The sequence below is a fragment of the Phoxinus phoxinus genome (genome assembly GCF_949152265.1).
Source record: "Phoxinus phoxinus genome assembly, chromosome: 3".
Lineage (NCBI taxonomy): Eukaryota > Metazoa > Chordata > Actinopteri > Cypriniformes > Leuciscidae > Phoxinus > Phoxinus phoxinus.
In genome coordinates this window covers 1,079,094-1,104,093 of record NC_136878.1, presented here as the reverse complement: position 1 = coordinate 1,104,093, position 25,000 = coordinate 1,079,094, and the positions used below count along the sequence as shown (strand labels likewise).

The following is a 25,000-nucleotide window of genomic DNA, read 5'->3' as shown; positions in this document are numbered from 1 at the left end:
AAAGTAATTTAAATGAAAAAACAATTCAATATAAGAATGAATATAAGTTATGAAAATATGACAAATATGAATTATATTTTAATAGCACAAAAATAATATGCTTTCTAAAAATTAAACATAAATCAATTAAAATGTAAATAAACGATTTTAAGAACAAATACAAAATATATATAAAAAATAAAAAACTTAGCAAAGAAATTAGAAAATTATATATTTTGTATAACAAAAGTAAATTAAATTATTTTAAAATAATACAAATAAAACATTTTGCATGTATTATTAAAATTATTTTAAAGAATGCTGTGTGTGTGTGTGTGTGTGTCACCACCATGGCCATGAGCTCCTGCATGAGCACGGCGTTCTCCAGGTCGAGTCTGTGTGAGTGGTGTGTGTGTGTGTGTGTGTGTGTGTGTGTGTGTGTGTGTGTGTGTGTGAGTGTGTGTGTGTGTGTGAGTGTGTGTCACCTTCATGGCCATGAGCTCCTGCATGAGCACAGCGTTCTCCAGGTCGAGCCTTTGTGAGTGGTGTGTGTGTGTGTGAGAATGAATGTGTGTGTGTGTGTGTGTGAGTGTGTGTCACCTTCATGGCCATGAGCTCCTGCATGAGCACGGCGTTCTCCAGGTCGAGTCTGTGTGAGTCTCCTCTGGGCTTGAGCTCGACGAGCGGGTCGATGTACACACTCTCCAGATCCAGCATGGTGAGCTTCACAGCGGCTCGATCGTTCTTCAGATGCTGCACGTAATCCTTCAGACGCTGCTCGTCTTCCTTAGAGAAGTCAGTGTCACAGCTGCTGGCCGTCGAGCTGGTGGTGCTGCACACACACACAATTTTACATGTTCAAAAAAACATCACATTTGATTTATAAGCTGTTTTCCTCATGGGGACAAAAAATGTCCCTACAAGGACAAGGTTTTCAGATATTGCCTACTTTGTGGGACATTTTGTCACACACACACACGCACACGCACACACACACTCACACACACACACACACACACACACACACACACACACACACACACACACACACACACACACACACAATGAGTGTGTTTCTGATCTGATGTTTTTCCATCATCATCTTCTTCTTCTGTTGTCCTGCAGGGAACGGATGGGATTTCAGACTCACTGCAGCTTCTCCAATAATAACCACACATTGATTTTACCCCTTTATCCTCATTCAGTTCATCATCCAGAGCGTCTCTGATCTGGATCTGCTATGTTTTCTGCTAGTTCTGCCAGTCCAGTTAAACCAGTGTTGAGGTTTATGATAACACTGTTTTCAGGTTTCATTGTTTTATCGCAGTAATATTGTCTTGTTTCGTTGATAATGAATATCTGTTGAGATCTGGTTGAGATCCATGAGGAGAAAATGAGACATGCAGGTCAGAGTTTATATAATGACAGACAGACCTGAAGTGTGTGTGAGTGTGTGTGTGTTATCAGACGGAGGACCTGCACCTAGACACGACCACAGCACATGATGTAGTCAGCCGGATCCGGCCGTATCCAGATCAGATGGAGGACCTGCGCCTGGACACGACCACAGCACATGATGTAGTCAGCCGGATCCGGGCCGTATCCAGATCAGATGGAGGACCTGCGCCTGGACACGACCACAACACATGATGTAGTCAGCCGGATCCGGCCGTATCCAGATCAGATGGAGGACCTGCGCCTAGACACGACCACAACACATGATGTAGTCAGCCGGATCCGGGCCGTATCCAGATCAGATGGAGGACCTGCGCCTAGACATGACCACAACACATGATGTAGTCAGCCGGATCCGGCCGTATCCAGATCAGATGGAGGACCTGCGCCTAGACACGACCACAACACATGATGTAGTCAGCCGGATCCGGCCGTATCCAGATCAGATGGAGGACCTGCGCCTAGACACGACCACAACACATGATGTAGTCAGCCGGATCCGGGCCGTATCCAGATCAGATGGAGGACCTGCGCCTAGACACGGCCACAACACATGATGTAGTTAGCCGGATCCGGCCGTATCCAGATCAGATGGAGGACCTGCGCCTAGACACGACCACAACACATGATGTAGTCAGCCGGATCCGGGCCGTATCCAGATCAGATGGAGGACCTGCGTCTAGACACGACCACAACACATGATGTAGTCAGCCGGATCCGGGCCGTATCCAGATCAGATGGAGGACCTGCGTCTAGACACGACCACAACACATGATGTAGTCAGCCGGATCCGGCCGTATCCAGATCAGATGGAGGACCTGCGCCTAGACACGACCACAACACATGATGTAGTCAGCCGGATCCGGCCGTATCCAGATCAGATGGAGGACCTGTGCCTAGACACGACCACAACACATGATGTAGTCAGCCGGATCCGGGCCGTTTCCAGATCAGATGGAGGACCTGCGCCTAGACACGACCACAACACATGATGTAGTCAGCCGGATCCGGGCCGTATCCAGATCAGATGGAGGACCTGCGCCTAGACACGACCACAACTCATGATGTAGTCAGCCGGATCCGGCCGTATCCAGATCAGATGGAGGACCTGCGCCTAGACACGACCACAACACATGATGTAGTCAGCCGGATCCGGCCGTATCCAGATCAGATGGAGGACCTGCGCCTAGACACGACCACAACACATGATGTAGTCAGCCGGATCCGGCCGTATCCAGATCAGATGGAGGACCTGCGCCTAGACACGACCACAACACATGATGTAGTCAGCCGGATCCGGCCGTATCCAGATCAGATGGAGGACCTGCACCTAGACACGACCACAACACATGATGTAGTCAGCCGGATCCGGCCGTATCCAGATCAGATGGAGGACCTGCGCCTAGACACGACCACAACACATGATGTAGTCAGCCGGATCCGGGCCGTATCCAGATCAGATGGAGGACCTGCGCCTAGACACGACCACAACACATGATGTAGTCAGCCGGATCCGGCCGTATCCAGATCAGATGGAGGACCTGCACCTAGACACGACCACAACACATGATGTAGTCAGCCGGATCCGGCCGTATCCAGATCAGATGGAGGAGCTGCGCCTAGACACGACCACAACACATGATGTAGTCAGCCGGATCCGGGCCGTATCCAGATCAGATGGAGGACCTGCGCCTAGACACGACCACAACACATGATGTAGTCAGCCGGATCCGGCCGTATCCAGATCAGATGGAGGACCTGCGCCTAGACACGACCACAACACATGATGTAGTCAGCCGGATCCGGGCCGTATCCAGATCAGATGGAGGACCTGCGCCTAGACACGACCACAACACATGATGTAGTCAGCCGGATCCGGGCCGTATCCAGATCAGATGGAGGACCTGCGCCTAGACACGACCACAACACATGATGTAGTCAGCCGGATCCGGCCGTATCCAGATCAGATGGAGGACCTGCACCTAGACACGACCACAACACATGATGTAGTCAGCCGGATCCGGCCGTATCCAGATCAGATGGAGGACCTGCGCCTAGACACGACCACAACACATGATGTAGTCAGCCGGATCCGGGCCGTATCCAGATCAGATGGAGGACCTGCACCTAGACATGACCACAACACATGATGTAGTCAGCCGGATCCGGGCCATATCCAGATCAGATGGAGGACCTGCGCCTAGACATGACCACAACACATGATGTAGTCAGCCGGATCCGGCCGTATCCAGATCAGATGGAGGACCTGCGCCTAGACACGACCACAACTCATGATGTAGTCAGCCGGATCCGGGCCGTATCCAGATCAGATGGAGGACCTGCGCCTAGACACGACCACAACACATGATGTAGTCAGCCGGATCCGGGCCGTATCCAGATCAGATGGAGGACCTGCGCCTAGACACGACCACAACACATGATGTAGTCAGCCGGATCCGGCCGTATCCAGATCAGATGGAGGACCTGCGCCTAGACACGACCACAACACATGATGTAGTCAGCCGTATCCAGATCAGATGGAGGACCTGCGCCTAGACACGACCACAACACATGATGTAGTCAGCCGGATCCGGCCGTATCCAGATCAGATGGAGGACCTGCGCCTAGACACGACCACAACACATGATGTAGTCATCCGGATCCGGCCGTATCCAGATCAGATGGAGGACCTGCACCTAGACACGACCACAACTCATGATGTAGTCAGCCGGATCCGGCCGTATCCAGATCAGATGGAGGACCTGCGCCTAGACACAACCACAACACATGATGTAGTCAGCCGGATCCGGGGCTGTATCCAGATCAGATGGAGGACCTGCGCCTAGACACGACCACAACACATGATGTAGTCAGCCGGATCCGGGCCGTATCCAGATCAGATGGAGGACCTGCGCCTAGACACGACCACAACACATGATGTAGTCAGCCGGATCCGGCCGTATCCAGATCAGATGGAGGACCTGCACCTAGACACGACCACAACACATGATGTAGTCAGCCGGATCCGGCCGTATCCAGATCAGATGGAGGACCTGCGCCTAGACACGACCACAACTCATGATGTAGTCAGCCGGATCCGGCCGTATCCAGATCAGATGGAGGACCTGCACCTAGACACGACCACAACACATGATGTAGTCAGCCGGATCCGGCCGTATCCAGATCAGATGGAGGACCTGCACCTAGACACGACCACAACACATGATGTAATCAGCCGGATCCGGGCCGTATCCAGATCAGATGGAGGACCTGCGCCTAGACACGACCACAACACATGATGTAGTCAGCCGGATCCGGCCGTATCCAGATCAGATGGAGGACCTGCGCCTAGACACGACCACAACACATGATGTAGTCAGCCGGATCCGGGCCGTATCCAGATCAGATGGAGGACCTGCACCTAGACACGACCACAACTCATGATGTAGTCAGCCGGATCCGGGCCGTATCCAGATCAGATGGAGGACCTGCGCCTAGACACGACCACAACACATGATGTAGTCAGCCGGATCCGGCCGTATCCAGATCAGATGGAGGACCTGCGCCTAGACACGACCACAACACATGATGCAGTCAGCCGGATCCGGGCCGTATCCAGATCAGATGGAGGACCTGCGCCTAGACACGACCACAACACATGATGTAGTCAGCCGGATCCGGGCCGTATCCAGATCAGATGGAGGACCTGCGCCTAGACACGACCACAACACATGATGTAGTCAGCCGGATCCGGCCGTATCCAGATCAGATGGAGGACCTGCGCCTAGACACGACCACAACACATGATGTAGTCAGCCGGATCCGGCCGTATCCAGATCAGATGGAGGACCTGCGCCTAGACACGACCACAACACATGATGTAGTCAGCCGGATCCGGCCGTATCCAGATCAGATGGAGGACCTGCACCTAGACACAACCACAACACATGATGTAGTCAGCCGGATCCGGTGTGTGGCTGTTGGACGAAACTCTCCAAGAGTTGAACACATGATCCGCTCACACACACACACACACACACACACACACACACACACACACACACCTGGTGTGGCTGTTGGACGAGAGACTCTCCCAGGGTTGAACACATGATCCGCTCACCGCGAACACACACCCGTCCAGGCGCGTCAGCAGGTCTTTCGCCGCGTTCTCCGCCGTCTTTCTGCAGTCGTGAGTTTTCTTCAGGATCTGAGTAATGCTCTCTTCACCCGCCAGCTCTCCTGCGCCACACACACACACGAAAACACAATCATGTACTAGTAACTCATATTCAGTTCATGGACTTTGTTAATGAATTTTGTGTGTGTGTGTGTGTGTGTGTGTGTGTGTGTGTAAAGGGTCTATTTTTATGTGTCCACTTACAATCAAAACAAAACTTGTGAAAATTATTTTATTTGCTTTCTGCTGTCTCGGTCTCTGTGAACTGTTTTCTGGAGCGCGTCACAAAAATGAAACAAAGCTCAGCGAAAACTTACAGAAGTCACAAAATTATGGAAGAATAAATACAATTTTCCAGTTCAATTTATTCTTCCATAATTTTGTTATTTCTATGGAAATTTCCACTATTTGCTCTTGTCTTCCTTTGATTAGTAAGTGTGTGTGAGTGTGTGTGTGTGTTCTCTTACCCACAGCACTGACTCCAGCGGCTCTGAACTGACCCAAAACCAGACCCTGTTCACTCTCAGCCAGCGCCAGCAGGAGCTCATACGCCTCGATACACTGCTCGCTGTAACACACACACACAAACACACACACACGGTCATGAAAACACACACCTGCAGGAATGTGGAGGCCACCGCAGATCCTTCATCAGGTCCTGAAATGCTGTGGAAAACATTTAACGGGAGACAAAAGCAACAAACAGGCCCAGACGTGAAGCTCCGCTGGAATGCGTTTGTTTCCTCGGCCTCAGATTATAAACCAACCAAATAAACCAGAATCAAGCCACACACCTGGGTTAAACAGTTCACGTGAGTTTGAGTGTGTGAAGTTACTGAGTTTTAAATTATATTAAGGTATTTACTAAAGAAGACAAATAACTGTTTTCCAGTCACCGCTATATAGAGATTGAGCGGTTTCACGCTGACTTTCCCTGCAGTTATTTGTCTGCTTTTGTAAATACTGTCGTAAGAGAAGCAGTGAAATGCATCCATGATCACATGACCGTGTTTATGGCGTTGGTCTGCTCAAGTGTGTGTGTGTGTGTGTGTTCTGAGAGCCATCAGCGTGATTAATCGTGGGGTTTAATGCTCTCTGCGCCGTCTCCGTCTTTATGAGGGTTTGAATGTAATGATAGCCAGTCTCAGTGCTCAGATGACATCACCGTCACTGGGGACGAAACTCAATCAAACCCTCGACCCCCTGCTGCAAAACCCAGACACACACGTCTGATCCAATACACCCAATACTAGAGCTTCTGATCCAACACACACCCAATATTAGAGCTGCTGATCCAACACACCCAATACTAGAGCTTCTGTTCCAACACACTCAATACTAGAGCTTCTGATCCAACACACTCAAAACTAGAGCTTCTGATCCAACACACCCAATACTAGAGCTTCTGATCCAACACACCCAATACTAGAGCTGCTGATCCAACACACCCAATACTAGAGCTTCTGTTCCAACACACACCCAATATTAGAGCTGCTGATCCAACACACCCAAAACTAGAGCTTCTGATCCAACACACTCAATACTAGAGCTTCTGTTCCAACACACCCAATACTAGAGCTTCTGATCCAACACACTCAAAACTAGAGCTTCTGATCCAACACACCCAATACTAGAGCTTCTGATCCAACACACACCCAATACTAGAGCTTCTGTTCCAACACACTCAAAACTAGAGCTTCTGATCCAACACACCCAATACTAGAGCTTCTGTTCCAACACACCCAATACTAGAGCTTCTGTTCCAACACACCCAATACTAGAGCTTCTGATCCAACACACCCAATACTACAGCTTCTGATCCAACACACCCAATACTAGAGCTTCTGTTCCAACACACCCAATACTAGAGCTTCTGTTCCAACACACCCAATACTAGAGCTTCTGTTCTAACACACCCAATACTAGAGCTTCTGTTCCAACACACCCAATACTAGAGCTTCTGTTCCAACACACCCAATACTAGAGCTTCTGTTCCAACACACTCAATACTAGAGCTTCTGTTCCAACACACACCCAATATTAGAGCTTCTGTTCCAACACACCCAATACTAGAGCTTCTGTTCCAACACACTCAATACTAGAGCTTCTGTTCCAACACACACCCAATACTAGAGCTTCTGTTCCAACACACCCAATACTAGAGCTTCTGTTCAAACACACTCAATACTAGAGCTTCTGTTCCAACACACTCAAAACTAGAGCTTCTGTTCCAACACACACCCAATACTAGAGCTTCTGTTCCAACACACTCAATACTAGAGCTTCTGATCCAACACACCCAATACTAGAGCTTCTGATCCAACACACACCCAATACTAGAGCTTCTGTTCCAACACACTCAAAACTAGAGCTTCTGATCCAACACACACCCAATACTAGAGCTTCTGATCCAACACACCCAATACTAGAGCTTCTGATCCAACACACACCCAATACTAGAGCTTCTGTTCCAACACACTCAATACTAGAGCTTCTGTTCCAACACACACCCAATACTAGAGCTTCTGTTCCAACACACCCAATACTAGAGCTTCTGTTCAAACACACTCAATACTAGAGCTTCTGTTCCAACACACACCCAATACTAGAGCTTCTGTTCCAACACACTCAATACTAGAGCTTCTGATCCAACACACCCAATACTAGAGCTTCTGATCCAACACACACCCAATACTAGAGCTTCTGTTCCAACACACTCAAAACTAGAGCTTCTGATCCAACACACACCCAATACTAGAGCTTCTGATCCAACACACCCAATACTAGAGCTTCTGATCCAACACACACCCAATACTAGAGCTTCTGTTCCAACACACCCAATACTAGAGCTTCTGTTCCAACACACCCAATACTAGAGCTTCTGTTCCAACACACCCAATACTAGAGCTTCTGTTCCAACACACCCAATACTAGAGCTTCTGATCCAACACACCCAATACAAGAGCTTCTGTTCCAACACACCCAATACTAGAGCTTCTGTTCCAACACACCCAATACTAGAGCTTCTGTTCAAACACACCCAATACAAGAGCTTCTGTTCCAACACACCCAATACTAGAGCTTCTGTTCCAACACACCCAATACTAGAGCTTCTGTTCCAACACACCCAATATGTTGGGTGTGATGAAATGAATTGAAATGAAATGAAATGATGAATTGATGAATTGATTCTGATTCCAACACACCCAATACTAGAGCTTCTGTTCCAACACACCCAATACTAGAGCTTCTGTTCCAACACACCCAATACTAGAGCTTCTGTTCCAACACACCCAATACTAGAGCTTCTGATCCAACACACCCAATACTAGAGCTTCTGTTCCAACACACCCAATACTAGAGCTTCTGTTCCAACACACCCAATACTAGAGCTTCTGTTCCAACATACCCAATTCTAGAGCTTCTGATCCAACACACCCAATACTAGAGCTTCTGATCCAACACACTCAATACTAGAGCTTCTGATCCAACACACCCAATTCTAGAGCTTCTGATCCAACACACCCAATTCTAGAGCTTCTGATCCAACACACTCAATTCTAGAGCTTCTGTTCCAACACACCCAATTCTAGAGCTTCTGATCCAACACACCCAATTCTAGAGCTTCTGTTCCAACACACTCAATACTAGAGCCTCTGCATAAATCACTACTGCAAATACCCTAATAATGTTTTAAGAAAACTTTATTATACAATACTCTGTATGTAAACTATATTTACAGTAGCGTGAGTGCGTGTGAGAGTGTGAGTGAGTGAGTGTATGTATGTGTGTGTGTGTGTGTGTGTGTGTGTGTGTATACCTGTACTGCAGGGCCAGTCTGAGCGCAGTGGCGTTGGACTCATATTTGCCCACCAGCATACTCATGCGCTCCGCGTTACTCTTACACTCCTCCAGTGTGATGGTCAACAGGTCATTCTGAGACTTCAGGTGCTCGATGCGACTGAGACACAAACATTGAGAAACACATTCCAATGTGAAAATCGATTCAAATTCTGGAATTAACTATCTTTTTACTGTATTATTTATTAATCTTAGCTAATAAAAATACAGCTGTTTATTCATTGTTTGTTCATGTTACATTGCATTAGTCTAACTAATGTTAACAACTTTTGATTTCAATAAGGCTACTAGTAAATGATGAAATGAACATTAACAAAGATTAATAAATGATGTAGAAGTGCAGTTTATTCATAGTTAATGTTAACTAATGCAGTTAACTAGAGTTTAATAAATTGAACTTTATTGTAAAGTGTTATCGATTTGTTATACAGTGATTCAGACATCTGGTGAGTTCAGTGTTGGATAGATCAGTTGTTTTAACCATTCATTAAATTAATCGGTTCAAAGGAGTCATTAGTGCGCGAATCAGAGGTGTCATTAGCGGACGTGGACGCGTTTGTGTGATTATCCCGGCAATTTTTAGCACAATTCACACCCAGCGGTAATTCAGGAAAATCTCCCAATGCTTCACGTGAAACTTCGGTCTTCCGACCTTTTACCATCGTGTCAATTCTCAATTGATTCTGATTAAAGGGTAACTAAACCCTAAACCAACTTTTTTTAGTTAATGATCTGTAAGAATGGGGCTTTATTAGTGCTGTTCATTGATTTGAGTAACTTTTTTGACATTTGGGTATAAAGTGTTTTAATTCTACAATATATGGTGCAAAAACGTCGGAGTGCTGCCCTCTTATCGATCACAAGTTCAGTATGGCGTACCACAAGGCTCAGTACTAGGACCGCTGCTGTTCACTCTGTACATGCCACCACCACCGGCGCGTTTTGCTGGATATTTTTTTCACATAGCGGAAAAATATACTTAACGTAGGTTAATAGTAATAATAATCCACTCAGATACTGGCCCCATTCTCTCTTGCTGCTTTGTTAGCATCGTCGGATGCCGATCGCGATGCGGGAGTTAATGCGATGCGACACCGCAGTTTGAGCCAGCGGCGATATGGCTCTGTGTCCACAGACAACTCCACTCCAGGTGAAGGTGGGGGAGAAAAGTCCTCGGCTTCAAATGACCGCTCTGTTGCAAAGCTACTTGCGTCACTCCAGTCACTCCATCTTAGTGAGTCTGACAGCAGCTGTCAATCACTCCGTCACTGCAAAGCCACACCACACAAACGGCTTTTAATTGGTTTATTTCATTAGCAAACATGTCACTATAATTGTTAAGTTCTTTCAAATCGATCAATTTTCTGCGAAAATAACGATTGACATGCTTGTTAGCTTTGCGGCCCCTTTAAATAAAGTTTAAAAAAAGACCAAGCATTCGATCTACGTCAGAGCATCAGAGCGTCCACGAATCTTTCCACGGCGACGTTAGCAGGGTGAATGTTGCCGCGGCTAGTTGTTTTTCAGTGGTGTTTTTAAACCGCAGGCAAGCGTGTTCTTTAGCCTGTTGATTTGTGTTTATGATATTCAGCAACAATTAAATGTTTTGAAATAAGAATAAATGTGAATGATATCTACGTTTTTTTTTACCCTATTGGAATCGAAATTAGGAATCGATACCCAAACCCTAATGCTATATCTACCAGGATGTGGAATCACACTAAAGATGGACTTCGAGTGACTGACACAGATCTCATCTAACCGCAGCTCTTGTTTGAGCTTTTTCTCTGACCTGTTGAGTCTCTCCGTCTCCACTTCGAACTCTCGGATCTTGCTCTCGGAGATGGCGGATCCATGCGAGTACAGCGTCTGGAAGATCTCCTGGATGTTGGAGCAATCCTGAAGGGAATGAGCCAAGTGTTCTGCCACATTACTGGAGACCTGCAGAGAGAGAGAGAGGAACAACACACTCAACCCTCACCGATCAACACGGGTGTTACACTCCATCAAACTCTACAGCACCGCACATTTCATTCGTCTTCCCTCGTCAGGCTGGCAATAGATGAGAGATACATTGTAACATTCAAAATGTAAACAACGGTGATGACATCATCATTGCTGCATGTGAAGTATGAAGATGGTGTCGCATTATGTGTTGATTTTCATTTAAATAAATTAAAAAATACAATAAAGTCTACTATCATCAGTAGACACTAAAGCTAAATAAAATAAAATTGCGAGCATGTGCGTGAAAGAGAGAGAGAGATAGAGAGAGAGAGAGTGTGTGTGTGAGAGAGAGAGAGAGAGAGAGAGAGAGAGAGAGAGAGAGAGAGAGAGTGTGTGTGTGTGTGTGTGTGTGTGTGACAGATCAAGGTTTTCACAATGATATGGAAGATTTTCTATCTATCTATCTATCTATCTATCTATCTATCTATAGTGGGGAGAACAAGTATTTGATACACTGCTGATTTTGCAGGTTTTCCCACTTACAAAGCATGTAGAAGTCTGTAATGTTTATCATAGGTTCTCTTCAACTGTGAGAGACAGAATCTAAAACAAAAATCCAGACAATCACATTGTGTGATTTTTAAGTAATTAATTTGCATTTTATTGCATGACAGAAGTATTTGATACATCAGAAAAGCAGAACTTCATATTTGGTACAGAAACCTTTGTTTGCAGTTACAGAGATCATAGTTTCCTGTAGTTCTGGACCAGGTTTGCACACACTGGGGATTCTGCCCACTCCTCCATACACACCTTCTCCAGATCCTCCAGGTTTCTGGGCTGTTGCTGGGCAATACAGACTCTCAGCTCCTCCAAAGATCTTCTATTGGGTTCAGGTCTGGAGACTGGCTAGGCCACTCCAGGACCTTGAGATGCTTCTTACAGAGCCACTGGCTGTGTGTTTCGGGTCATTGTCCTGCTGGGAGACCCAGCCATGACCCGTCTTCAGTGCTCTTACTGAGGAAAGGAGGTTGTTTGCCAAGATCTGCCGATACACGGCCCCATCCATCCTCCCCTCAGTACGGTGCTGTCGTCCGGTCCCCTGTGCAGAGAAGCATCCCCAGAGAATGATGTGTCCACTCCATGCTTCACGGCTGGGATGGTGTTCTTGGGGTTGTACTCATCCTTCTTCTTCCTCCAGACACGGCGAGTGGAGTTTAGACCAAAAAGCTCTATTTGTGTCTCATCAGACCACATAACCTTCTCCCATTCGTCCTCTGGATCATCCAGATGGTCATTGGCAGACTTCAGACGGGCCTGGACATGCGATGGCTTGAGCAAGGGGACCTTGCGTGCGCTGCAGGAGTTTAATCCATGACGGCGTAGTGTGTTGCTAATGGTTTTCTTTGAGACTGTGGTCCCAGCTCTCTCCAGGTCATTGACCAGGTCCTGCCGTGTAGTTCTGGGCTGACCCCTCACCTTCCTCATGATCACTGATGCCCCACGAGCTGAGATCTTGCATGGTGCCCCAGACCGAGGGAGATTGACCTCATCTTGAGCTTCTTCCATTTTGTAATAATTGCGCCAACCGTTGTTGCCTTCTCTCCAAGCTGATGCCTATTGTCCTGTAGGCCATCCCAGCCTTGTGCAGGTCTACAGTTTATCCCTGATGTCCTGACACAGCTCTCTGGCCACTGTGGAGAGGCTGGAGTCTGTTTGATCGAGTGTGTGGACAGGAGTCTGTTTGATTGAGTGTGTGGACAGGTGTCTGTTTGATTGAGTGTGTGGACAGGAGTCTGTTTGATTGAGTGTGTGGACAGGTGTCTGTTTGATTGAGTGTGTGGACAGGTGTCTGTTTGATTGAGTGTGTGGACAGGTGTCTGTTTGATTGAGTGTGTGGACAGGTGTCTGTTTGATTGTGTGTGTGGACAGGTGTCTGTTTGATTGAGTGTGTGGACAGGTGTCTGTTTGATTGAGTGTGTGGACAGGGGTCTGTTTGATTGAGTGTGTGGACAGGTGTCTGTTTGATTGAGTGTGTGGACAGGAGTCTGTTTGATCGAGTGTGTGGACAGGTGTCTGTTTGATCGAGTGTGTGGACAGGTGTCTGTTTGATCGAGTGTGTGGACAGGAGTCTGTTTGATCGAGTGTGTGGACAGGAGTCTGTTTGATCGAGTGTGTGGACAGGTGTCTGTTTGATCGAGTGTGTGGACAGGTGTCTGTTTGATCGAGTGTGTGGACAGGTGTCTGTTTGATCGAGTGTGTGGACAGGTGTCTGTTTGATCGAGTGTGTGGACAGGTGTCTGTTTGATCGAGTGTGTGGACAGGTGTCTGTTTGATCGAGTGTGTGGACAGGTGTCTGTTTGATCGAGTGTGTGGACAGGTGTCTGTTTGATCGAGTGTGTGGACAGGTGTCTGTTTGATTGAGTGTGTGGACAGGTGTCTGTTTGATTGAGTGTGTGGACAGGTGTCTGTTTGAGTGAGTGTGTGGACAGGTGTCTGTTTGAGTGAGTGTGTGGACAGGAGTCTGTTTGATTGAGTGTGTGGACAGGTGTCTGTTTGATTGAGTGTGTGGACAGGAGTCGGTTTGATCGAGTGTGTGGACAGGTGTCTGTTTGATTGAGTGTGTGAACAGGTGTCTGTTTGATTGAGTGTGTGGACAGGTGTCGGTTTGATCGAGTGTGTGGACAGGTGTCTGTTTGATCGAGTGTGTGGACAGGTGTCTGTTTGATCGAGTGTGTGGACAGGTGTCTGTTTGATTGAGTGTGTGAACAGGTGTCTGTTTGATTGAGTGTTTGGACAGGTGTCTGTTTGATTGAGTGTGTGGACAGGTGTCTGTTTGATTGAGTGTGTGGACAGGTGTCTGTTTGATTGAGTGTGTGGACAGGTGTCTGTTTGATCGAGTGTGTGGACAGGTGTCTGTTTGATTGAGTTTGTGGACGGGTGTCTGTTTGATTGAGTGTGTGGACAGGTGTCTGTTTGATTGAGTGTGTGGACAGGTGTCTGTTTGATCGAGTGTGTGGACAGGTGTCTGTTTGATCGAGTGTGTGGACAGGTGTCTGTTTGATCGAGTGTGTGGACAGGTGTCTGTTTGATCGAGTGTGTGGACAGGTGTCTGTTTGATCGAGTGTGTGGACAGGTGTCTGTTTGATTGAGTGTGTGGACAGGTGTCTGTTTGATCGAGTGTGTGGACAGGTGTCTGTTTGATCGAGTGTGTGGACAGGTGTCTGTTTGATCGAGTGTGTGGACAGGTGTCTGTTTGATTGAGTGTGTGGACAGGTGTCTGTTTGATTGAGTGTGTGGACAGGTGTCCGTGGGATCGAGTGTGTGGACAGGTGTCTGTTTGATTGAGTGTGTGGACAGGTGTCTGTTTGATTGAGTGTGTGGACAGGTGTCTGTTTGATTGAGTGTGTGGACGGGTGTCTGTTTGATTGAGTGTGTGGACAGGTGTCTGTTTGATTGAGTGTGTGGACAGGTGTCTGTTTGATTGAGTGTGTGGACAGGTGTCTGTTTGATTGAGTGTGTGGACGGGAGTCTGTTTGATTGAGTGTGTGGACAGGTGTCTGTTTGATTGAGTGTGTGGACAGGTGTCTGTTTGATTGAGTGTGTGGACAGGTGTCTGTTTGATTGAGTGTGTGGACAGGTGTCCGTGGGATCGAGTGTGTGGACAGGTGTCTGTTTGATTGAGTGTGTGGACAGGTGTCTGTTTGATTGAGTGTGTGGACGGGTGTCTGTTTGATTGAGTGTGTGGACGGGTGTCTGTTTGATTGAGTGTGTGGACAGGTGTCTGTTTGATTGAGTGTGTGGACAGGTGTCCGTGGGATCGAGTGTGTGGACAGGTGTCTGTTTGATTGAGTGTGTGGACAGGTGTCTGTTTGATTGAGCGTGTGGACAGGTGTCTGTTTGATTGAGTGTGTGGACAGGTGTCTGTTTGATTGAGTGTGTGGACAGGTGTCTGTTTGATCGAGTGTGTGGACAGGTGTCTGTTTGATTGAGTGTGTGGACAGGTGTCTGTTTGATCGAGTGTGTGGACAGGTGTCTGTTTGATCGAGTGTGTGGACAGGTGTCTGTTTGATTGAGTGTGTGGACAGGTGTCCGTGGGATCGAGTGTGTGGACAGGTGTCTGTTTGATTGAGTGTGTGGACAGGTGTCTGTTTGATCGAGTGTGTGGACAGGTGTCTGTTTGATCGAGTGTGTGGACAGGTGTCTGTTTGATTGAGTGTGTGGACAGGTGTCTGTTTGATCGAGTGTGTGGACAGGTGTCTGTTTGATTGAGTGTGTGGACAGGTGTCTGTTTGATTGAGTGTGTGGACAGGTGTCTAGGCCTGTCACGATAACAAATTTTGCTGGACGATAAATTGTCCAAGAAATTATCGCGATAAACGATAATATTGTCGATCTGAGACCATTTTCATCTATAGAATAATGATAATGGCATAATAATGCACATACACCTTTCAAAATTCAATAAACGTTTATTTCCAAAGACTAGGCTATTTAACACTGAAAATGGAAAACATTTTAAATATTCACAATAACAATGAACAAAACAACCAAAAACAATAAAAGCAACACTGTGATTTTGTTTCGTTAGACTGTCTCGTGAGTCGTGGCTTAATTTGAGCCGGAACAAGCCCGACGTTGGATACGGAACCTTTTTTTATTGGATCCGGCACCTCCTATGTCACTATGGAAAATTAATCGCCTAAATAAAAAAATAATAAAGAAATACTATTTGTGTAGCCTAGTGTTCAATGTTGTTATCGATAGAGCTGCGCGAATGGGGTAGGCTATTATTTAATTCGCAACCGCATCACAAAACTCATCATCCGTAAATGCTGATGTGAGCCGCGAGAAAGCCCTTGTCTGTTCTAGAAAGGATGCAGCAAAGATATTTAATGCTAATGTATGAGACATCGGCCTACGCTGAGTTTCATTCATTTATGAGGTGCGCGCTCTAGTTAACAATGAAAGTGAAAGTGAACGCGGCGCGCCGGCTCCTCCATGTCACGGTTATTATATTGTCTGCTATATTTGCCTTGTATTGTTAAATACATGCAAATGGTTAATGAAACATTTATTAAAATAAGATACAATTGAATTTATACAAAACGAAATTCACTTTAAAGAAAGGCTTTTAACAATGCAATGCAAGTGAACGCGGCGCGCTAGCGCCTCAATGTCACGGTTATTATATTGTCTGCTATATTTGTTTTTTATTTATTAAATACATGCAATTGGTTGATGAAATATTTATTAAAATTAAGATACAATTTATACAAAACGAAATTCACTTTAAAGAAAGGCTATCTACTAAGCAAAACTTAATGAAATGGTAAAAACATGTCGATTTACAAAAACAAAACAAATCTGCACTTTAATGTTAAAAGACGTAAATGTTAATAATTTGGAATACAGTCATGAGAGACTTTCATTTTAATTATTTTATTGCTGTATTTTATTTACATCTAATCGAAAAGAGGATTTTACAAAAAATATTTGCATTTTATATGCTGGAATATGCAGAAATATAAGTTAACAGAAGAAGGACTTTGTGTATTTCGTTAAAATATGGTGGAATGTGCAGAAATTGGTTAAATGTTCAACAATTTTCTTCAAGTCTGAGACTGTTGCATTTAATTAAATTTTTGGTTGATGCAATGTGCATAAAGTTAAAATATTGAAACTAATAAAACAAGTTTTAAAAAAGAGAATGTTTCATTTGATTTAATTTTAGATGATGGAATATGCAGAAAGAATAGAATTAGGCTGAAAGGTCTGCTTTTATAGCGTATTCTGGTCGTGCATCATGTTTTTGAAGTAAAGTACGGTCATTCGGTTTGAATCCGAAGTGCTACCACACTGCAGCTGTCGCGTTTGGCTTTGAAACCAATTCCATGTCACAACTTGCGACGTCTTTTCGCTCTACTCGGCAGTCGCCTCAAGCACTCCCGCCTTCCCACACAAAGTCCATGTGACTGACAAGCGCCGCCTCCCCACACAAAAGACAATGCAACTGACAAGAGGGTTCACTTCTCCTACGCTAAGGAAACGAGAGTTGTCATTCAGTCGCGGATAACAAACAAGTATGCAAATGAAATTATCGCGGCCGGAAAAATTATCGAGGTCATTTTTATTATCGTGCGATTAATCGATTTATCGACTATCGCGACAGGCCTACAGGTGTCTGTTTGATTGAGTGTGTGGACAGGTGTCTGTTTGATTGAGTGTGTGGACAGGTGTCTGTTTGATCGAGTGTGTGGACAGGTGTCTGTTTGATCGAGTGTGTGGACAGGTGTCTGTTTGATCGAGTGTGTGGACAGGTGTCTGTTTGATCGAGTGTGTGGACAGGTGTCTGTTTGATCGAGTGTGTGGACAGGTGTCTGTTTGATTGAGTGTGTGGACAGGTGTCTGTTTGATTGAGTGTGTGGACAGGTGTCTGTTTGATCGAGTGTGTGGACAGGTGTCTGTTTGATCGAGTGTGTGGACAGGTGTCTGTTTGATCGAGTGTGTGGACAGGTGTCTGTTTGATTGAGTGTGTGGACAGGTGTCTGTTTGATTGAGTGTGTGGACAGGTGTCTGTTTGATTGAGTGTGTGGACAGGTGTCTGTGTGATTGAGTGTGTGGACAGGTGTCTGTTTGATTGAGTGTGTGGACAGGTGTCTGTTTGATCGAGTGTGTGGACAGGTGTCTGTTTGATCGAGTGTGTGGACAGGTGTCTGTTTGATCGAGTGTGTGGACAGGTGTCTGTTTGATCGAGTGTGTGGACAGGTGTCTGTTTGATCGAGTGTGTGGACAGGTGTCTGTTTGATCGAGTGTGTGGACAGGTGTCTGTTTGATTGAGTGTGTGGACAGGTGTCTGTTTGATTGAGTGTGTGGACAGGTGTCTGTTTGATTGAGTGTGTGGACAGGTGTCTGTTTGATCGAGTGTGTGGACAGGTGTCTGTTTGATCGAGTGTGTGGACAGGTGTCTGTTTGATTGAGTGTGTGGACAGGTGTCTGTTTGATTGAGTGTGTGGACAGGTGTCTGTTTGATTGAGTGTGTGGACAGGTGTCTGTTTGATTGAGTGTGTGGACAGGTGTCTGTTTGATTGAGTGTGTGGACAGGAGTCTGTTTGATCGAGTGTGTGGACAGGTGTCTGTTTGATCGAGTGTGTGGACAGGTGTCTGTTTGATTGAGTGTGTGGACAGGTGTCTGTTTGATCGAGTGTGTGGACAGGTGTCTGTTTGATTGAGTGTGTGGACAGGTGTCTGTTTGATTGAGTGTGTGGACAGGTGTCTGTTTGATTGAGTGTGTGGACAGGTGTCTGTTTGATTGAGTGTGTGATCAGGTGTCAATAAAATGCTAATGAATTATTTAAAAAATCATACAATTTGATTTTCTGGAGTTTTGAAGAGGTACAGTTGAAGAGTACCTATGATAAAAATGACAGACCTCTACATGCTTTGTAAGAAGGAAAACCTGCAAAATCAGCAGTGTATCAAATACTTGTTCTACCCACTCTATCCATCCATCTCTCTCTCTCTCTCTCTCTCTCTCTTGTTCTCTCTCTCTCTCTCTCTTGTTCTCTCTCTCTCTCTCTCTCTCTCTCTCTCTCTCTCTCTCTCTCTCTCTCTCTCTCTATCTATCTATCTATCTACCTATCTCTCTCTCTCTCACCCCGATGCTGCTGATCTCAGAGCCCAGGATGGATCTCTCCGCTGGTAGTGATTCTGATCGAGTCTTAGAAAGCTTCACTCGCTCCGCCACCTGCAACAAACAAACACATTCAAACACACTTAAAGCATTAAAATCAACGCTCTGCCATAATTTACCTGTCATTTCATGTCATTCTAAACCTGTATGACTATATTCACAGGTATGTGTCACAAACTATTTAGGTGTGTAGAAACTATTCTTTTAACTAAAATGTGTGTTAACATTTCATTTTTTTTTAAATAATATTAAATAAATATATGAAATAATAAAATTAAATCTACAATCACTGCTATGCTCTTGATCAAAGCACTTAAACTAAATAAAATAAAATGAAAAACTTAACAATAAATAATAATTAAATAAAATCTACTACCACTATTTTTCTCTTGATCAAAACGCTTAACCGTAAAAAAAAAAGAATTAAATGAATAATTAAATAAATATATTAAACACTAAAATAAAATCTACAATCGCAGTTCTGCTGTTGATGTAAATAGAGTGCAGCTTTACTCTGGCGACGGGGAAGTCGTTGCTGCTGCTGCTGGTGCTGAGCTCTCCTGTGCTGGGGTTGATGGGCCGTCCGGCTGGGGTCAGGCGCCCGGGACTGGACACACCGCTGGGCTGAGCGCTCTGGACACGCGTCTGCAGCTCGCGGACCTACAGGGACACACACACATCTGTGTTGGGAATCACTGTAAAGCTGCTGTGAAACTCTATAAGAGTATAGATGTATAGATGAAGCTGACTGGACTCGAGAGGGAGAGGGAGAGAGAGAGAGAGAGAGAGAGAGAGAGAGAGAGAGAGAGAGAGAGAGAGAGAGAGAGAGAGAGAGAGAGAGAGAGGGGGGGGAGAGAGAGAGAGAGAGAGAGAGAGAGAGAGAGGGGGGGAGAGAGAGAGAGAGAGAGAGAGAGAGAGAGAGAGGGGGAGAGAGAGAGAGAGAGAGAGAGAGAGAGAGAGAGAGAGAGAGAGAGAGAGAGAGAGAGAGAGAGAGAGAGAGAGAGAGAGAGAGAGAGAGAATTTGAATTTTAAAATACCTTTTATTACAATTCAGGTCACACAAGAGAATACAGCTTAGTTTCTAAAACTCACCAAATACTGCTGAAAGTCAGAATATTATTATCAACGTTACACAGAACGTCTTTTATACACCACCTTTGTTCAAACATCATTAAATTGTTTGTGTCATCATAATACCGGAAATCAACTACTACTCTAGATTTCACCAACAATGAGAAAAGCAGCACTACATCTACATCAGAATCCTTTTCAATCTTGCTTTTTCTGCTTACATAGATTGCCATTTTTGCTTGACCCAAAAAGAAATTAAGCAACTGACATTCACAAGATCGATTTCTTGAGTACTTAAAACCACAAATAAAAATCTCCATGGAGAACACTTCATCAAATTGCTTAAATATATCGTGTAAAAAAGTAAACAAAGGCCCTAATCTACTGCAATGCATAAAAGTGTGAAAAACAGTTTCCCTTTGTAAACAAAATGGACATTCAGGATTAACTTCACGGTTTATCACTGAAACAAATGCATTAACCGCTATAGTCCCATGCAAAACTCTCCATTGCAAATCCCCTGTTTTTTTAAGCAATGGTGACTTATAAAGTGCCCCCCATTTAGGTCTTGTATTTTCACTTAGATGTAAAACATTACGCCACGGTGTGTCTATCTTTCCATCAAGAGTCTTCTTATTAAATGCTTTAACACAACATTCATACATTTCCTTGCTAGATGCTTTTCTTTCTCCTAATAAACTTAAATCATTACATTCCAAGAAAAAACCTGTACACATTTCTAAATCAGGCATTAAAGACAGATTCGGAAAAGGATCGTCCTCCTTTGGTTGAATGCACCCTTCCTCATAGTCTTTGATCATTTTCAACTCTTCATCAGTAATCGCTTCTTTCCATTTAGACAACAGCTGATTTAACACCCGTGTTGACCTCATCTTCATCATTCCTTCCATTGTTTTGGTGTCAGATAAAACAGGTCCAGTTATGCGAATTAGAGTCCCAAGAGTAATGATGTGAGATTTCATAAGTAAGTCCATCAGAGCAGGAAAACATCCTTCATTTGAAACATCAAAACGTGAGCCACAAATCAACGGTTCTTGCAATGTCCAGTACAAGGAATCTGTTTTTTCACTTCTCAATACTTTAAAACATGACCATACTTTGAATAAATTACAGTAAAAGATTGGTAGCTTAGATATCGACAACTTCTTGAGGTTCATCCAAAACAAAGACTTATCCAGCCCCAGACCTTCAAAGTTTCTGAAAATAATGGAAGCAACCAAGCTCCAATTCTGGTTTACAGGACTTTCAAGAAACCTTTGTGCATATTTTAACCGAAAAGCTGCCGCTCTACTCTGCAGATGAATCAAACCTTGTCCCCCTTCATTCTTAGACAGATATAAAACACCCTGAGGCACCCAATGTAATTTGTCCCAAAAGAAGTTAACTAATATGGCTTGAATTTTTTTCAGAAGAAGTGCTGGGGGATCAATACATGTTAACCAATGCCAAAGAGTGGAGGCTACTAGATTGTTAATAATTAAAACCCGTCCTCTATATGACATATTAGAAAGTAAAAACTTCCATTTACTCAACCGCCCCACTATTTTTTCTTCTACCCCCTCAAAATTCTTTCTTACCATTGTGTCATTCCCCAAATATACACCTAAGTATTTAAACCCGTCTCTACTCCATTTTAACCCTGCGGGGAGACTAGGTTGCCCATAAAGCCACTTTCCAATTAAGATAGCCTCACTTTTATTCCAGTTAACCTTAGCAGAGGAAACAACCATAAAATCACTTAGAATCTTTGTTAGTTTTGACACATCGCTTTGTTCTTTGATAAAAATGACAATATCATCAGCATAAGCTGATAACTTAAAATGCTTTTCACAGTGTGGAATAGTTACACCCTTTAACTCTGCTCTAAATTTCCTTAACAGGGGTTCAATTGTCAAACTGTACAACATGCCTGAAAGAGCACAACCTTGTCTAATACCTCTATAAACACTAAAGGGGGCACATAAGTCACCATTCACCTTCAGCAAACTTTCAACATCACAATATAAAACTTTTAACTTATCGATAAAAGTTCTATTAAACCCAAAAGCGTCTAAAACCTCCCATAAATAGCTATGTTCGATTCTGTCGAACGCTTTCTCTTGATCTAATGAAATCAGACCAAAATCAAAACCAAAGAGCTTACTGACATCAAACATATCTCTAACAAAGGAGATATTATCAAAAATTTGCCTTCCTGGCACACAATAAGTCTGATCAGTGTGGATGACCTCCTCCATTACCTTACTCAATCTATTTGCTAGTGCTTTAGATAGAATTTTATAATCACTGCACAACAATGACACAGGCCTCCAATTTTTAATGTCGCTCAAATCTCCCTTCTTTGGCAGTAGAGTCAGCACTGCTCTACGGCAGCTCAGTGGTAACCTTCCACTGTTTGTACTTTCATTGATGACTGCAAGCAGATCGGCACCAATCTCAGGCCAAAAAGACTTATAAAAGTCTATAGATAGGCCATCTATTCCAGGTGCTCTGCCGCATTCCATGCCCTGAAGAGCTTTCTCCAGCTCTTCTAGCGTTATCTCTCTACAGAGATCGGCATTTCCCTCTTCAGTCACCTGAGGAAGATCTTCAATAAACACATTAGTGTTTGGCCTGTGTAGAAGTTCACTGCTGTACAGTTCCTTATAAAATTCTACCGCTCTCTTCCGAATTTCTGCATGATCCGACAAGAGTACACCCTCTTTAGAGCGCAAAACATGAATACACCTTTTTTGCCCATTTTTCCTTTCCAAATTGAAAAAAAAAGTGGAGCATATATCCATCCACTCTATATTCTTAAAGCGAGATCTGATCAGAGACCCCTGTGCTTTCAGGTCTAAAATTCCAGCCAATTCTTTCTTCTTCCTGTTTAAAATTTCAATAAGCTCTTGATTCTGCTCTGTTCCAATAGATTCTTGAAGTTTCTTTATATCATCTTCTAACTTTACCATTGAATGAGTAAGTTCTTTAGTGATGTTGTAAGCATACTGTTGACTCAATTGTTTAATTTGGGTTTTCCCGAAATCCCACCACTGCTGCAAAGATTGAAAATCAGATTTGGTGGTTCTAAACTCACTCCAAAAAAACCTAAAGATATCTCTAAATTCCATATCAATTAAGAGTCTACTGTTAAAATGCCACATTGCGCTCTTTGGTTTTAAGGATCCTAAAGTTAAAAAGCACTGAACTAAACTATGATCCGAAAAGCTAACTGGAACAATAGAACAATCTCTAAAAAGATTAAGTTGATGGCTAAAACCATAAAATCTGTCCAATCTTGCTAAGGACAACATATTATTATAAGTGTGACTCCATGTATAATGTCTCTGTGTCTTATGAAAATTCCACCAAATGTCTACAAGCTCATGTGTTTCTATAAATTGAACTAGCCTTTTTCGTGAAGCCATATGGGGCTCAACATGATTTCTATCTGATGCAAGTTCGGTGCAATTAAAGTCTCCTCCAATCAAGAGCAAATCTTCAGTATTGCAATCACTTACTGCTTTACATAATATATTTAGAAATCCCAATCTTTCAACTGTATTGGTGGGAGCATAAACACAACCAAAACAATAAAAAGAATTCTCAAATTGAGCTCTTACTTTTAAAAATCTGCCTTTCACCACTTCTTCCACTTCATAAGAAATTGGAATGGAGTTTTTAGAAAATAAGATGGCAACACCGCCACTCAGAGATGTGTTATGACTAAAAATGGTTAACCCATCAAATTCTCTTACCCAATTTTCCTCATTAGAGACATCACTATGAGTTTCTTGTGCAAACAGAATATCTATTTTCTTTACCTTGATTAACTCATATAATTCAAACCTTTTCTTCTCTTCTCGTGCCCCATTTAAATTGAGAGAGGCTAAATTTAATTCTCTCATTAAAGAGAAGAAAAGGATAATCAAGACACACAAAAAAGGTGTATTCTTAAAGCTTGGCATCATCAACACTAATTCCTATTTGAGAGTTTACTTTAGTGAGAATTTTCCTCAGTCTGTAAACCTCTTGATCAGAAAAAAGACCTTCACTCTTAAAAACCTTTGCTTTTTCTACAAATTGCTCCAAATCAGGAAAATACTCTGTAATGCGCACGTTTCTTACACCCTTTGTTGTTCTTAAAAAGAGCTTGATATCGTCTGCGCTGTAGGATTGTTCTGGCAACTCAATATTTGTTTGATCGTAAGTAAAACTGCATTCTGAAACGTCAGTTTCACTGTCAGTATCAGTTTGACTATTTTCCACTGTTTTCGATTTGCTGCCGTGGCTCTGCCTCATCCTCCTCTTTTGTGGTGTTTTAAAAACACCTTCATCTTGTCCCCCCCCAGAACACTGATCCCCTTCCAGCTCCATGTTTTGAACCTTTTCAGAGCTCGGCATATCCAGCACATCAGTTAGCTGCTGCCCTTCATTAGATACAGAGGCTTTTTCTACACCTACTACTGCTATTTTCTCTTTGCCTGTATGCTTCAAAACGGCAGCTTCACCTGATGAATCGGTTAAAATTACCGGTTCTTGTACACCGTTTACTTCAACTACATCCACTGCTGAAGGCACGTCACTCCTAACAACTGTTGCTACCTCCACCTCACCAACTTTTTCAACCGGTGCTGATGAAACTTTTTCCTTAGATTGCTCATCCTTTTTCGGACAAACCCTCACGAGATGTCCTATTTCACCACAACCAAGGCATTTCATGCTATTGGTTGTGGCATAAACCACATAGTTGAAGTCATCGTGATTGAAATTAAACGTCACATCCAATTCATCTTTGTTATCCTTTAGTACCATAA

The 25,000-nt window shown here is 44.2% G+C and overlaps 1 protein-coding gene across 4 annotated transcripts in view; it reads right to left on the bottom strand.

Annotated features, from left to right (window-relative positions):
- mcc (MCC regulator of WNT signaling pathway) overlaps positions 1-25,000 on the bottom strand; it is a 107,724-nt gene that overhangs the window by 6,456 nt on the left and 76,268 nt on the right. For all 4 annotated transcript variants that reach the window (XM_079606939.1, XM_079606938.1, XM_079606941.1 and 1 more), the window contains 7 exons: positions 19,626-19,772; positions 19,077-19,166; positions 11,265-11,413; positions 9,432-9,572; positions 6,079-6,179; positions 5,499-5,673; positions 580-811 (listed from right to left, as the gene is read on the bottom strand). In XM_079606939.1, coding sequence (XP_079463065.1) covers positions 580-811; positions 5,499-5,673; positions 6,079-6,179; positions 9,432-9,572; positions 11,265-11,413; positions 19,077-19,166; positions 19,626-19,772 — 1,035 coding nt within the window. The remainder of the gene's footprint in view (positions 1-579; positions 812-5,498; positions 5,674-6,078; positions 6,180-9,431; positions 9,573-11,264; positions 11,414-19,076; positions 19,167-19,625; positions 19,773-25,000) is intronic.